The sequence below is a fragment of the Dendropsophus ebraccatus genome, chromosome 8 (assembly GCF_027789765.1).
Source record: "Dendropsophus ebraccatus isolate aDenEbr1 chromosome 8, aDenEbr1.pat, whole genome shotgun sequence".
Classification (NCBI taxonomy): domain Eukaryota; kingdom Metazoa; phylum Chordata; class Amphibia; order Anura; family Hylidae; genus Dendropsophus; species Dendropsophus ebraccatus.
This window is the reverse complement of record NC_091461.1, coordinates 83,176,505-83,193,238: the sequence shown is the minus strand read 5'-3', so window position 1 is coordinate 83,193,238 and position 16,734 is coordinate 83,176,505. Positions and strand designations below refer to the sequence as shown.

At 43.7% G+C, this 16,734-nt stretch overlaps 1 protein-coding gene across 1 annotated transcript in view; it reads left to right on the top strand.

Moving 5' to 3' along the window:
• CLCF1 (cardiotrophin like cytokine factor 1) overlaps window positions 1-15,644 on the top strand; it is a 52,303-nt gene extending 36,659 nt beyond the window's left edge. Inside the window, exon 3 of the mRNA XM_069980780.1 lies at window positions 10,853-15,644. Within this exon, the coding sequence (XP_069836881.1) occupies window positions 10,853-11,344 (492 nt within the window). The 3' untranslated portion in view covers window positions 11,345-15,644. The remainder of the gene's footprint in view (window positions 1-10,852) is intronic.
• Window positions 15,645-16,734: the final 1,090 nt, after the last annotated feature.

Below are 16,734 nucleotides of genomic sequence, written 5' to 3'. Positions count from 1 at the left end.
AGTTGGGTTAACATTCTGTCGAAGTTTTATGCAGGTGTACTACAAATCCCAGCAATACAGTGTAGTACCCACTAGTTTAAGGGGGGCTGTACGGTACAATGTGGTAGTGACTGGACCTAGATACACACTCTGTGATACCCCTTTACAATGAGCAGTGAAGTTCTATGCAGGTGTACTACAAATCCCAGCAATACAGTGTAGTACCCACTAGTTTAAAGGGGGCTGTACGGTACAATGTGGTAAGGGCTGGACCTAGATACACACTCTGTGATACCCCAGTGAAGTTTTATGCAGGTGTACTACAAATCCCAGCAATACAGTGTCGTACCCAATAGTTTAGTGGGGGCTGTACGGTACAATGTGGTAGTGGCTGGACCTAGACACACGCTGTGATACCCCTTACAATGAGCAGTGAAGTTTTATGCAGGTGTACTACAAATCCCAGCAATACAGTGTAGTACCCACTAGTTTAGGGGGGCCTGTACGGTACAATGTGGTAGTGGCTGGACCTAGACACACGCTGTGACACCCCCTTCCAATGAGCAGTGAAGTTCTATGCAGGTGTACTACAAATCCCAGCAATCCAATGTAGTACAGCAGGATCACCAGCCCCAAAATCAAAAAAGAGTACACTGAGCACTTCTTAGGGGTCTGTATGCAACACCTAAAGTCCCCTTTCTGCCAGCAGCCGACCACCACAGTGTGCTGGTTAAATCGTGTAGCAGCACTGCAAGTCCCAGCCAGCAGTCTGTAGTAATACTATTAAAAAACGATTTGAAGCCCTGAAAAGGGCTGTTTGTTTGTATTGATAGTATTTCCTGTCTACTGGAACGCTAAATCCTACACTCTCCCTGAGAAGCAGCAGCTCTGTCTCTAATCTCTCACAGCATGCGTCTGAAGTGAGTAATGCCGGCTGAGCGTTTTATATGGCAGGGTCATCTGATCTGGCCAACCAATCGCTGCTATCGACATGTATGGGTCCCACGTGATCGCAGGATGTACCAAAGAGTCTTCTGCATGTTTATTGGCTGAGAAACAGCACCCAAACTTACAGGAAACGGATGATGAGATTTTTTCGAGTATCGCGAGATGCTCGTCCGAGTACCATCAAGTACTCGCTCATCACTAATAATTATCTTTAGCAATAGAAAAAAATCGATTTTCTTTACTGGAACCAGTGGTTTCTGTTTCCCAGTTTATATCAGGGTAGTTGAAGTCCTTCATAATAATGACTTCAATAACTGATGGACGAATATACACTGGCGGCTGGTATGGCCGACAAAATTATAAGGTGACCTTTAGACAGGAATTTTCATAAAGGCAGCTCAGCCATTCAGGTGGGACTCTGCTACGGCCGCTGAATGGCTGATCTGCCATGTCTCGTGCGGCAGCTCACACCAGGATGCGGCCGCAGGACGGGTGTACTGGGCGGCGTAATCCGGGACCCGTCGCTGGAACCAGGGAGGTAAGTGACCTCTGCTGTCCATAACCACCCCCTCCCCAGCAAGAGCAAAAAAAATACCCCCGGGCTAGAGTACCCCTTTAAGCTCAGCTCGCTCTTAACAACTACACTGCAGGGGCCCAAGTGGGTAAAAACTCACCAAATACATCCTACCCACACCAAAGGGATCTGCTAGAGAAAGGCAACACGGTCTTCCTTTGTCATGATTCTCCCTCCTGAAATCTACAGTGATTTATTGAACCCCTGATTAATAATTAACACCTTAAAAGACACCAAGTAAGCAGTGTAAAAAATATAGTTTGGTTTTTAGATCATGGGCCCATTTTGAGACCTGTTGTCTGGTTTTTTTTTATTTCATAGAAGTGCTTAAATGTTAGTCTCAGAATGGAAAGTAAACTTTGGGGTCCATAAAGTATGCCTGGAGCAAAATAGAGCCTTGATTTTTTGCCTGGAGCAAAATAGAGCCTTGATTTTGTACTTAAAAATACAAATGAGACTCTTATTTGTACTCATGGCGAACCAGTGTGGTCTGTGTGATGAGACTGACCCCGGTGTTTGTTTCAGGAATGTCAATTCATAAACACGAAAGCTTACTGGATAGATCTCCCTGTACTTTTGTATGTACACACAGATACCCTTACACAACTACACACTCCCCTAGGGCAACAATCAGCCATTATGTATACACAGGGTAGACACAAGGTGTCATTGGATCCATGTATCTATGGGTATGTTGACATAAACACTCACTTCTGTATATACACAGACATTCACAAATAATTATCTTTTCAAGGTCACTCCCCTCCTGCTCTCCTATTCAGTTTCTTTTCCCTCTCTGCATCTTTCTCTACACTTCTAAGAACACGCCATGACTTCCCCATGGTCTGATTGAAGAATTAGTGTGTGTGTGACGGATATATATTGTACATTGTCAGATACATACAGTTTATAACATGCAAATAAACAAGCCAACACAATCTTAGGTAGACAGAATGACACACATCATTTTCTAGTCATGTATGTGTCAGGAACTTATCTTACCAGGGTCCTCCTCCGACTAGGCTCCGGTGGCCGGGACGGGAGTGCGCCTGACAACCAGGGACGCCGCGGACTCACGTGACAGGCGGACAGCCGGCAACACAGCTGAGCGGCTTCTTTGCTCAGGCTGAGTGACCGTGTCTATTCCTGCGTACCCCGTCCTTATTCCCTCCGACTGCTCGACTCGTGATCTGACCTCCCACCTGACCTGTGACTATCCTATTGTATTGCTGATTCTGTACTGCGTTGCCTGTGTGGTTTGACTTGGCCTGTTCACTACTCTCTATTTTGTCTGTCTGTCTTGTTTAGTGTGCCACGTACTTAGTGTACAAACGTCTTTGTTGTTGTTACTGGCCGCCTAGGGCCGACTGAGGCAAGTAGGCAGGGATTCAAACCTAGGGCCCACTGTCTGATTGTGTTTGTACCTTCTTGCCCTGACAGTATGCATAAGGGACACAAGACATGCTGCTACTGTCTCTGAAACTGTATCATATTTGACACTGAGTAAAACACAGACCCTAGAAATTAGTCATAGTCCTTCATGCTATACACTTGGGAGAGAATGTGCAGTGTAATTGCAGCATGGTCCAGTTCAGGTGAATGGGACAAGGCTTAAGAACTAAACTACAATAACAATCATTTAGTGCTGTCATAACCTTTTGGTAGGCAGAGTAAATACCTGTCTGCCACACAAATAACAATAAGAGAAACAGATTGCTGAACTCAGGGAGACCAGCCAAACAACAACACTGCCGGCTGCTAGTGAAAGCGCTCAATGCAGTGAAGTCCTAGGTGCATTGCCCCCTGGGAAACATGAATATGCAAAAAAGGAGCCCGTGAAGCCTCATTGAAGAGTCTCAAAACACAGGACTAGCCAGATATCCTTCCTCTAGGAGGAATATCTGGCTAGTCCTGTGTTTTGAGACTCTTCAATGAGGCTCCACGGGCTCCTTTTTTGCACACAAATAACAATACTGATAGCACATAAGTAGTAACTAGTAACACTATAGTGCAACTTCAGGCACAACTAACCTATAGCTGTTAAGAGCAATATGTAGAGATGATCAAAGCAGCTGAAAATTTGTTTTTGTGAATCAAATACAAACAAACCAATCACATTAAAGCAAACTAAAGTAGCAACAATAGTGGGACTATTACAGAGTAGTGATTTTTTTCAACAGTTGTTATAGTTTAAAAAAACGGAAAATGACATTTAAAATAAAAAAAAAAAACGTCAATCAGCCAGTAAATTATTCTATTTCAGCCACGGACAGCAGTGGAACTTGGTGGATCAGTGCCAGGGGACACCTTGTTTAGGGGACCCTTTTTCCAACTCTGCCTAGTGATTGACGAGGTTTGACTGATCAAAACTTTTGATGTCTCTATGACATGTCAAAAGTTTTTAAAGTGAATGTACTAAGTTAAATACAAACCACAATGAAAAACCACATCAAAAGCAGCACCAAAATCCTCTGATTTTGATGTGGATTTTTCAGCGCATGTGAACATAAAGTTAAAGTTTTCTTATACTAGAGGCTTATCCCATGAGAGTTTTAGGTATCTAGCACTGGTGCTGGTTACATATGCACTCATCAGCCATATTACAAGTAGACTTATGTTTAGTCTGTTAAAGCCTACTCTGTATATTAACTCTGTACAGACAAGGCATGATGTAAATGCCCCTTATTTTCTCCACCAGACAGTAGTTTTAACGCTAAAGCAAATATATATAGTATATATATTTCAAAGTAATTGTAAAGTGTCTATGATCTACTATTCTGTTTGAAAACGGTATGTAGTGTTTACATAGATTTTGTGTCACAACGGTAATGGAGAAAGAGTGATATTTTTCTGTAGCAACTAGGGTTCATGTTCTGTTTATTTTCAAGTGCAGTTAAAAATTAAAGGTGAACATAGAATGCAACTAGTGATGAGTGGACATCAACTGTAAGGTCCAGGTCTGTGCCTGAATCCATGTGTACATGGTCCCAATCAAGGACTTTGCTGTGAAAGTCAGTGTTGGGGTATGGTGTTCATACAAACAATAACATTCGTTGAGACTTGCGGGGGGCAGATGGGAAGAGGGTCATAGCATGGAGGTGCAGGGGCAACTAGTTGTGTGACAGTGACAGTTGTGTGACAGTTCGAAGACGGAGTAGAGGTAAGAGTGCCAGGGAGGCTATTCCTGATCTGGCACACCACATCAAGTTTGCCAAGTTCGAGAATAAGGAGGATGTTAGTTTAAGAATGGCATTTCTGTAGCAGGACATGGTCTTTGACAGCCAGGGGGCCTCTGACAGGTGTCAAATGGCAGAATATCCAAGGTAGAGGTGTGTGTGTGTGTGGGTCACCTAGGGTTTAAGGGTTTTCTAAGAAATGTTATATTGGAGTATCTTAATGAAAATAATCTCATAACACAACACCAGCATAAATTTATGAGGGATAGGTTCTGCCAGACTAATCCGATCAGCTTCTATGAGGAGGTCAGGAGGTGGGATACCACATACTCAAGAAGGTGTCCCACATTGCGACCATGCTAGCCCTCCCTTCCAAGGTGGTGTCTGCGCCCCAGCTCCATTTTTGACTTAATCTCCCGTGCCTTGTGCTTCCACTGAGCCCTCGCTGTCAGATGGGAAGTGTGCCAGTAGTGGGTCCTCCAGCGTGTGTTTTTATTAACTGCTCTTCCAAATATGCCCCACTGATGGAAATAAGGACAGAATGTTGTCCTTGTAGCGGGGATCAGCAGAAGGGCCACCCATTAATCAGCACTGATCAGAATGTGGGCCATTCACAGGTCATTGCACAGGTATCGTTTCTCATGTCACCCAGTTCTTGCTCAGAGGCAAGGACAAGCTTTCCACTGTGGGCGCTGCTTTCTATGGGTCCTCTGCATCCCCCTGCCACACTCCAGTTACTCATGAAGTGGTGAAATGATTTCCGCTCTGTGCATTCTGCAGATGAAACTCCACTACCTCTTGCTCCTACACTCTCTGCAGCATATGTAACATGGCATTGGACCTTGTGGTTATGTCACATATGAGAGGTGGGTGGGAAAGCCAAAGTTATGCTGTAAGCAGCAGGGTGATAAAGTCTAAAATGCACACAACTGGCACTTTATGCATCAGCTGAGTCTTATGTCAGGGTAGTATCTCAGGAAGTTCTTCACCACCAGGTTTGTCAAATGCGCCAGGCAAGGGATGTGTGTCAATCTGGCTCAGCCAAGAGCTGCTACAAGATTTCCACCTTGCTGGGATTGAGGTTCAGCTACAGCAATCACTCGTCTGTCTGCTGTTTGATACCATTCTGCAGCTCTGCTGAGGTGTATGATTTGTCCCCCAGACAGATGAGTTTGAGAACGGCTTACTGTTGTTTCCCACTGGCTGTGGTGAAGTAGGTGGTTTAACTGGTCGGATGAGGAGGTGGCGAAGTAGAAAGCAAGATGTTCTTCTTTAACCCTGTACCCTTGTATAGCGCTCTGGAGTCACTTTAAAAATAAATATTAATAACGGGAAGCAATGACTGATATCCAGCAATCGTGGGTGAGGGTAGGACATACACAAAAATGTAGTTGTCACTACCTTAAAGGGGTAGTGCGGCGGTAAACAATTATTCACAGAATAACACACATTACAAAGTTATACAACTTTGTAATGTATGTTATGTCTGTGAATGGCCCCCTTCCCCGTGTCCCACCACCCCCACCCGTGTACCCGGAAGTGTGGTGCGCTATACATACCTGTCACGTCCCTACTCATCTCCGATCTTCAGTCAGTGATGTAATCTTCGGACGGCCGGGCTGAATCCCTCCCTCCGTCTGTCCGTCCTGAGTGCCGGCCGCCCTCTTCAGCGTCATCAGATGCTCAGCCGCGATTGGCTGAGCACAGTTATGCTCAGCCAATCGCGGCTGAGCAGCCGATGACGCGGCAGAGGGCGGCCGGCACTCAGGACGGACTGTGGGATTCGACCGAAGACGACACCGCTGACTGAAGATCGGAGACGAGTCGGCACGTGACAGGTATGTATAGCGCACCACATTTCCGGGTACACGGGTGGGGGTGGTGGGACACGGGGAAGGGGGCCATTCACAGACATAACATACATTACAAAGTTGTATAACTTTGTAATGTGTGTTATTCTGTGAATAATTGTTTACCGCCGCACTACCCCTTTAAGCTAGTAGTCAGTTAGGGAGATGTAATGTCCCTGGCCTCACTTACTGCTAGAGGTATCAGTGGTTATGGGGACCTTTCCAATGATGGCATGGTACAGCAGACACCTTATTTGCTCCACAACCTCTTGGTGCAGGGATGGTCCACCTAGAAAAGTAGTAGCGGCTGGGAATCACATAGAATGCTAAAGTGCTGTTAAATATGTTTGTCCTGTATGAGCACTAATAATTAGTATTACTACTGAAGGGGCAGCTGCCACAATCAGTTTCCGTCTTCACTAGCCAGAATGGGAGCAGTTCAAAGACTAGCAATTTTTAAATGCTCCCATTATAACCAGGACTGATGGGTGTGAAGGGGGGTACCTCCGCATGATCCTCAGTGTTTGGGGGATGGAAAGCTGAACGCTTCCCTTGGACAGCGTGGAGATGCTTGTTGATGATCGTGTACTATCTCAACACTTGGATTATTAGCCACAGAACCAATTGCCTAACGCCAGGCAACAATCTTTTTTTTATTAGCCAACACTTGGATTATTAAACACAGTACCCAGTGCCTAACTTTGGCAACCAGTGGCGGATTATAATGTGGGCAGTTTGGGCGGCCACCCGGGGCCCGAGGCTCCGGGGGGGGGGCCATGCCGCACCGTCCACAATACAGAGCAGCAGCACATCACTTTTGGTGGCCCAGTGGGCCCCTGAGTGATGTTCTGCATTGGCGCTCTGTCCCTGGAGTCCCGGCCCACAACGCTCGTCACCCCCGTCTGATGTGCGGCTGCCGGGGGTGTCGCGTCCTATGCCCGGCAGCGCGCGCATTATAGAGCTCCCTGTGGCCGTGACTTCCGGTACAGAGCGTCCCTGTGCCGTAAGTCCCATCCCCGGCGTACAGGGAGCTCTATGATGCGCGCGCTGCCGGGGATAGGACGTGACACCCCCTGCAGCCGCACATGAGACGGGGACAGACGGAGGCTGGAGAAAAAGAGACGATCGTCAGGAGAGCGGGTTGTTAGGTGAGGTTTTTTTTTTTTTTTAATCTGCCTTGCACGGGGGGAGGATAAGAGAGAGGGTACCATCTATAAGGGGGGGGAGAGAGGGGACCATCTATAAGGGGGGGGGGGGGGGAGAGAGGGACTATCTATAAGGGAGAGGGGACCATCTATAAGGGAGGGGGGATAAGAGAGAGGGGACCATCTATAAAGGGGAGGGGAGAGTGGGGGACATCTATAAGGGAGGGGGATAAGAGAGAGGGGGCATCTATAAGGGAGGGGGGAGAAGAGAGAAGGGTGCATCTATAAGGGAGGGGGGGTAAGAGAGAGTGGACCATCTATAAAGGGGGGAGAGAGGGGGCCATCGATAAGGGAGGGGGATAAGAGAGAGGGGGCATCTATAAGGGAGGGGGGAGAAGAGAGAAGGGGCGCATCTATAAGGGAGGGGGGATAAGAGAGAGGGGGCCATCTAAAAGGGAGGGGGGATAAGAGAGAGAGGGGGCCATCTATAAGGGAGGGGGATAAGAGAGAGGGGGCCATCTATAAGGGAGGGGGATAAGAGAGAGGGGGGCATCTATAAGGGAGGGGGGGAGAAGAGAGAGGGGGCCATCTATAAGGGGGGGAGAAGAGAGAGGGGGCCATCTATAAGGGAGAGGGATAAGAGAGAGGGGCCATCTATAAGGGGGGGACAAGAGAGAGGGGCCATCTATAAGGGGGTGAGAGAGAAGGGGCCATCTATAAGGGAGGGGGGATAAGAGAGAGGGGGCCATCTATAAGGGGGGGAGAAGAGAGAAGGGGCCATCTATAGGGAGGAGAATAGAAGGGGCCATCTATAAGGGGAGGAGAAGAGAGAAGGGGCCATCTATAGGAGGGAGAAGAGAGAAGGGGCCATCCATAGGGGGGGGATAAGAGAAAGGGGGCCATCTATAAGGGAGGGGGGATAAGAGAGAGGACCATCTATAAGGGGGGCGGAGAGGGGGCCATCTATAAGGGGGGGGGAGGGGCCATCTATAAGGGAGGGGGGGAAGAGAAGGGGTCATCTATAGGGGGGGAGAGAAGGGGCCATCTATAAGGGGGGGACAACATAGGGAGAGAGGGGGACATCTATAAGGGGGCTCCATAGAGGAAAGCATATACTATAAGGGGGATCACATAGAGTCAGCCTACCTTCTAAACGAGGGTGTAAAGGGGCCAATACAGATGTAGAGAGATGAGGATGGTGTCAGAGTGAGGAGCCTAATATGTCTGTCTGGCAGATTCTGTGGATTCGTGGCTCGGAGAAGTTCTCATGATGGTCCAGAGCAGATGAAGACGAAGATGAAACGGGAAGAACTCCGATCAGAGAAGACATCCCCTGTGAGTCACCTGATATAACAGCACTGTAATGTACTGTATATGGTGTACAGAACCTGTGTAGAGCTGGGTACCTCTATATGACTGTATGAGGTGATAGTGATCTGTGTACAATGGATGTTATTCAGTAGCAGCGGCAGTATTAGTCACTATTAGTGGTGACATTAGTCAGTATGCGGTGGTATTAGTCAGTATGTGGTGGTGGTGGTGTTAGTCAGTACGTGATGGTGGTGTTAGTCAGTATGTGGTGGTATTAGTCAGTATGTGGTGGTATTAGTCAGTATGCGGTGACATTAGCCAGTATGCAGTGGTATTAGTCAGTATGCGGTGACATTAGTCAGCATGCAGTGACATTAGTCAGTATGTGGTGGTATTAGTCAGTATGCGGTGACATTAGTCAGTATGTGGTGGTATTAGTCAGTATGCAGTGGTGTAAGTCAGTATGCAGTGGTGTTAGTCAGTATGCGGTGGTGTTAGTTAGTATGTGGTGGTGGTGGTGTTAGTCAGTACGTGATGGTGGTATTAGTCCGTATGTGGTGGTATTAGTCAGTATGCGGTGACATTAGCCAGTATGCAGTGGTATTAGTCAGTATGCGGTGACATTAGTCAGCCTGCAGTGACATTAGTCAGTATGTGGTGGTATTAGTCAGTATGTGGTGATATTAGTCAGTATGCAGTGGTATTAGTCAGTATGCAGTGACATTAGTCAGTATGTGGTGGTATTAGTCAGTAGGTGGTGGAATTAGTCAGTATGTAGTGACATTAGTCAGTATGTGGTGGTATTAGTCAGTATGTGGTGGTATTAGTCAGTATGCAGTGGTATTAGTCAGTATGCAGTCACATTAGTCAGTATGCGGTGGTATTAGTCAGTATGAGGTGATATTAGTCAGTATGTGGTGGTGTTACACTCAGCACTGTGACTGGGGCCGGAAGCAGTCTGTCTCTGTACACTGTGTAGGGGTGACGACCTGTAACTGCAGCACCGCTACACAGTACAGAGACAGAAGCTTCTGACCCCATTTACTGTGTTATTATCTGTAATTCCAGTCATGGCCGTGATAATACAACATGTAGCCATGCTGCGCTCACAACATCCTCTCATAACTTATCACCGCGCGGCGAGTGGACCTGTGTGCTCTGGAATGCCAGGGCTGATTTTCAGTCCCAGTCCGGCCCTGCTAACATGTAAGCAGTGTGTGTTGGCACTGGGGGTGCTAGGACCAGAACATGGACCATTGGGGGCTGGGGGGAGGGGAGACTGCCTAGCAGTGGGACCGGACAATGATTATTGGGGTAGGCTGCATAGGGGGGCCAGATGGCCATATGTTAAGGGCAACAACAGAAAACCAGGTGGCAAGTTGTTTATGGGGGGGGGGGGGGTGCCCAGGTTGGGTGGACAGCCCGGGGCCCAGGGTACATTTAATCCGCCACTGTTGGCAACACTTGGAATATTTGGCCACTCAGGAAAGTATTGTGAACAGCAGTGAGCTAAACACAGTTTTCTAGCTGCTATTGCCCGAAAAAGGGCAATTCAGCAAGCAGGTCTGTTCCACAAGCAGGTCTATTTACAATCTTTGTTGTTTGCAATAACAGATACTGAGCTAAAGAAACAAGATTTGCTTTTAAAAGAAGTTATCTTTTTGATACAAATCCTTTAAAGGGACTCACCAACTTTCATTAATTCTGCCTAACAGCATTTCCTAACATTAATCTCATCATGGAAGTGTTTCAGTAATTATTTACAAACTCATGAATGTGGATTTTTCACCTGTATAGAAACAAAGCTTTATAATTCAGCTGGTTGTTTCCGTCTTCTACATTTCATGTTGCATTTTCTTTTTCCTTCAGCTAAACTACCTTGGCCCACCTTTCAACGATCCTGACTTCAACCCTCCACGTGCTATAGGGCCAGAAACTATTCCTAGTGCCTCAGTGGACCTTCACATGTGGCGGAACCTGAATGACAGTCTGCGATTGGCAGAAAACCACCGGGCATACAGTGTTCTCCTTTGCTACTTACGTTCCATCGATAGTGAAGTGGCGAGAACTGAGCTACGAAGAAGCTTGGGTCGCTTCTGTACCAGCTTACAAGGCCTTGTTGTCAGTATTGCTGGAGTAATGTCTTCACTGGGCTACAACCCTCCCCCTGAACTGGCAACTTCTTCTCCTCCACCAGGATTAGGATTTGGAAAAGGTAATGACTTTTTACGCAAGATGGAGGACTTCTGGCTACTAAAGGAGCTGCAGATTTGGCTTTGGAGGTCAGCAAAGGACTTTAATCGATTGAAAAGGAAAGTACCAGCAGTTGTGTCGTTCCGAATGGAATCTCGTGGCTTTTGAAGATATTGGGATGATAAAACATAAGTATAGTATGAGCTTACGGTTTATTCAGTGACAAGAGGAAAGTGTAAAAAATGCACTCTCTGATAAGTTCAGAAATATGGTCCTTGGGCATTTAGCGTTCCTGTCATGACCATACAAGGATTAAACAACTAAAAATGAAGAAAATAGGCAGAGAGGAAAGATGTTTACCAGAATGGCTATAGCTTTAGCTCTTTCCCAACTAAGAGAAACAAAGATGCAAAAAGACAGAAGGTGAAGTCATTAACCTGTGCACATTTCTAGTTAATTGATGGTTAAAGAGCTTTATCAACCACTCTATTTTTAATAGTTTTGTGCTTAAGACTTGGATTCCCCCTTTTATTTTTTAAAATATTTTTGTGATGTTTTATAAGAAGAGCTATGACCCAATGTCACCGTGGTCTTTTAAAAACCTGTTGCTGTTTGTTATGAGTGAGCAGAAATATGGCCTATGAATACATAAGTAATTCTTTCTTTACAAGGTTGTTAAAACAAACCAAAATGATGTACCTTCTATTGATTACCTATCAACAACACTCTTCATAATACATTGATTCCCAAGGCACTGAGACCTTATATTGTGCAGTCTCTATATTGTATGAGGCTCTTCTGTGCAGTCCCCCTATACAATATCAGTCCTCTCTGTGCCCCCTATATCTAGTTTGAGACCCTTCTCTGCAGCCCCCAAATAGTATTAGGTCCTCCCCACCGTGTTTCCTCCATTTGGTAAAAGCCCCCTGTGCGTCACTGTCACACAGTGACATCAGTAAGAGAGTGCCGGAGCAGAGAGGTAAAGAGCGGCCTGTTGTGACTGAAGGCATAACACTGCCTGTGGTCACAAAAGTGATTGAAAGCCCAAAGAGCCAATGGCTTCTCATGTTGCCAATCAGTGCGTACTGTAAGTTCTGACCCGTGTGGATTCAACCAATAGGAGAAACTCACTGAAGTGCTGCTTTCCTCAACACTGCGGCCCTAGGCACAGGACCACGAGTGCCTAATGGCAAATATAGCATGCATGTAAAAAAAACTGTAGCACTGACAGCAAAAGCAATGGTTATACAGGTTGCTATGGCATATAACATTTGAACAAACTTTAAAATAGAAAGTTGATGTTTTAAAAATGGATTTGGCCAGGTTTTACATATCGTTACATTGCTCCTCCTCTTTCATAGTACCTTCTTAAATGGGTTGTGCAATTTAGAGAACCCATTTTTTGTTGCCCTATTACAGATTACTGAGTTAAGAGGGGCATTTTCTATTCTCTTTGTAAGATCTGTCCTGTTTTGCATTATACAGATTGATTACACATTGAGCATTATGGTTTAAGGGTGCTGTCCTCTGTATAGGGCTGTCAGCATTTTTGAGCGCTCAAAATTGCTGACAGGTTACTTTAAAGGGGTTATCCCAAGATAATGACCTATATAGGTGATAAATGTCTAAACAGTGAAGGTCTCACCACTGGAACCTCCAACAATGACAAGAAAGGATGTGCACCCCAACACCATTTAAATTATGGAATTGCAGAAGATAGTCGAGAGTTGTACTCTGCCATCATCAACAGTCCCATAAAGTTTGAATGGAGCAGAAGGCTGTATACTCAATCCCTGCTCTTTTGATAATTAAGGATAACAGTGGTTGTACCCCAACTGATTAGATATTTGTCACCCATCCTGTGAATTATTGATAAACTTAATCTTGGAATAACCCAAAAATATGATTTTTGGGAAGAATTTTAACACAAATATAGGCAAAAGGAGAAGAGGAGCTGAACCATTTCACCCCTGGATAGATCCCCAATACGTACCCCCTCCTGTCGCTCCCTATGCTGGGAAATCGCCTTCACTGCTCATTATGCAAATAGGCTGAGTCTGATGCGCAAAGGAAATGACTGGAGCAATATGGGCGGGGGGGGGTTGTTTAGCCTACTCTCCCAGGGTGACAGGTTCCCTTTGACAATATGTAAACATAATTCACTTATTTATTTTATAGTCAATTAAATTTTACATATGTTGAGCATATTTCTACCCAAACTGTTAATTATCTGTACAGTAACTTTATGGTTGTTGCTGCTATGTGATATTGACTGATTTTGATAGTAGACATTGATCAGGGTCACCTTTTCTGCTTGGAATGAAGTTCTTCTCTGAAAATAATGATAATAACATAATTTCCAACCACATACAAAACTTATTGCATATAACACCAGAGTGTGAGAATCCTCCAATAAGCCAATAAGCAGGAGTCCATGCATTCAAACTGATCTGCTAGATATAGTGTAAGCAACATATGTCATATATGGTCCTTATGTATCCAGCATATCAGCTTGAAAAACTTACAGTTAATTTTGTAGAAAGATTGGTCTTCAATCAACATCAGGCTTCTGGTTAATACTGATTGAATACTGCTGTTAATTTGACAGTTTACTTTTTAGTCTTGGTTGTACACATATATGTTTTTAAAAGCTATTTTATAAATATTTAATATAATGAAGCATGCAAAAATTTTTTACTAAATATACCTTACATGCATCCCGATTTCATCAAGGCTATTATCAGACATATCTGGGTTCATTATGTCCCAATGGCCAGGGTTACCGTGGCATTATTGTGTCAATATAACTCCTATTTGCACCCTATTTTGTACATTTGGTGGGAACCTGAGAAACCCCTCTGAAGCACAGTGGTCTGGAACAGTACAAAGGAACAGAATTCTGATTTGGACACTGCTTATACCTATTAATATACCTATAATTTTTAGGGAAGCAGGTTAGCCCATTATTACAACATAATAAATGGGGCCCTTTCTGTCCATAAGGGAAACCTCATAACTCCCATGCTGTTATGATTAGATGGAAGGTTGGTGGCAGCTTGTGGGCTTTCCTGTACATTGTTCATGTTCATTTACCTTTACAACTACAACAGCTTCAATAAGGGTACACCAAACCAAAAAGATACCTTGTGAAAAACAGTAACTAGTTACTAGTGTAAGGGAGAGCTGGATATTTTGGCTGAATGTGTAGACAGTCAGTCTGTATACAATCCACCTGCCATGCACTTGGACCAGTTTTATCTTTTCTACTTTAGTGATTTTGTGGACCAAAGCAAGGGTACAGAGTGCAATATTCAGCACTGAGGCACAATAATAAATACTTAGCACTTTAAGCCATCTAATTTGCCACCTAATCTCACTGCAGAAGTCCAGTCTATGGTGGAAGTCTTTGATTAGTATACAAGTTCAGCAGCAAATTGGTTTTACAATGGGTTTATCCAAACAATCATATTAAAGCCTTTCTCTGTATTTGATAAGGATTGGTTTGGAGGCTTGAGGCTGTGTTCATACATGCCTGCTGCGGTCAGACAGGGGTTAAGTGCAGCTAAACTAATGAAAAAAACAAACAGTTAACTCCCCAGTTTTTTTAAAACTGAAAGGATTGCTATAATTTATATTGTGAAAAGTACATAAAAGGACATAACAGACCAAGGTGTCCAAAAGACTGCGATCTTCTCAAAGGGTGCAAAGGTCTATTTGACAAGTGGAATAAATCCATTTAAGGCTACATTCCCACTAAGTATAAATAAAGGTCATTCTTTTCATAAAAAGTACACTGTGTGAACATAGCAATAAACTTTACTGTTTTTATTCATTAGAAAATAAAAAGGTCCTTAAACAAAAAGGAAAAGCTATTTTTTTTACCTTATCCAATCAATGGGGCAGAGAGAAAGAAGACTTTGATTACTTATTTGTGAAGCCATGCAAGGGCCCACTCTCCAGATTCCAAACATGTATACATTTGTTAACCATGTCTGATTGTCTATCCATATGCCACTTGGCTATTGTATATCTGTGTGTTGTGTACATGTCATCTTTTTCTGCTTTGTATGTACATATTTATTTATTACATTTGAATTGTTATTTATTTTATTTTCTCTTTGTATTTATTGAGGCATCTCTTGAGATACTGTACTTTCAAGTATGCAAAGATCGCTTATATATGCCTTTGCCTATGGTATATCTATGCCAATAGGGAGGTCTAAGTGTATATACCTAAATGGGTCATTCTCACTATCTGTTGTATTGGCATCCATCCCTAGTGTCATAAATGTATGTTTCATTAAAGAGGTAAGTTTCTGTGTATGTACACACAGGTCCTAGAGTTACTGTATACATATGTTTCAGATTGTATAAAAATGTACTTAATAGATCCGTTTCAGTGGTTCTGTATGGATACAGGCACATCATGTGTCTCAGGTTGAGTGTTTAATAAACTGAGTATTCTTTACCTTTTTGCTTGTTTAATCCTGACAGTATTTTGTTTTCTGGCATGTACGTTATACACCTGTGTAGATTAAACCTTGTGACTATTTGAGGCACAAAATGAAATCATGCCCTTCTCATTCCTTAATGGAATCTCCACCCAGTGTCAGATTTCTTACTTCCAGCCAAGTTCTTTTAAAACAAATAAATGTCCATGATGCAACTGATAGAGCAGAAACCTACCTTGATGTGTAGTAATTGACCTGTTAAGGCAACAGCCTGGAGCAGCAATCAAGGGTGGTTCTGTCAAGTGTACCATAGAGACTGTAGTCAAGGCACTGTATATGTTGTCTACACATGTTAAAAGAACCAGTTTAGGTGGAAATAGGATAAATGTGAACTCTAAATTTGCATGTGTAGTGTACCATAAACAGACACTGAGTTATCTGTTTATCATTTCAATCATTGAAATCCCTTGAGATCTTGGTTTTATTGTATATAGGTTACCTTAGTTGTTGAAAAATCAGTGTTTGCCAAAAAAAAAAAACACTTCAGTCCATCAGAATCTTTATCTCCATAATATATATATATATATATATATATATATATGTAAAAAGAATCCAAACTACATTTTAAATACATAAAACATTCCGCTGTTTTCCACTAAAATACATTTGTGAAGAAAGGGGTGTGAGCGTCCTGTTTCTTAATGTAATATGGTCTTAAAGTTACCTTAGTTACCTTAGTTACATCTTAAATCTTATGGATCAACAAGTCTTTTATATTAGTTTTCATGAATTGTCATGACTGAAGGATAGACCACGACCCCACCTTCCCCATAAAACAGAACACAGAAACTCTTTGGTGCGAAGGCCAAAATAGAATAAATATAGAATAAATAAGACTAAATAACTCTATAATGGTGCGTTCACACCTACAGGATCTGCAGCTGATTTTCTGCAGCAGATTTCATTTAAATAACTGAACACAGCATCAAATCTGCTGCAGATCTGCTGCAGATCCTGTAGGTGTGAACGCACCCTAACACTATATATAACTATATAACATCTTTTTAACATTTGGTTAATAAACCATCCCTAAGTACCGCCAATTAG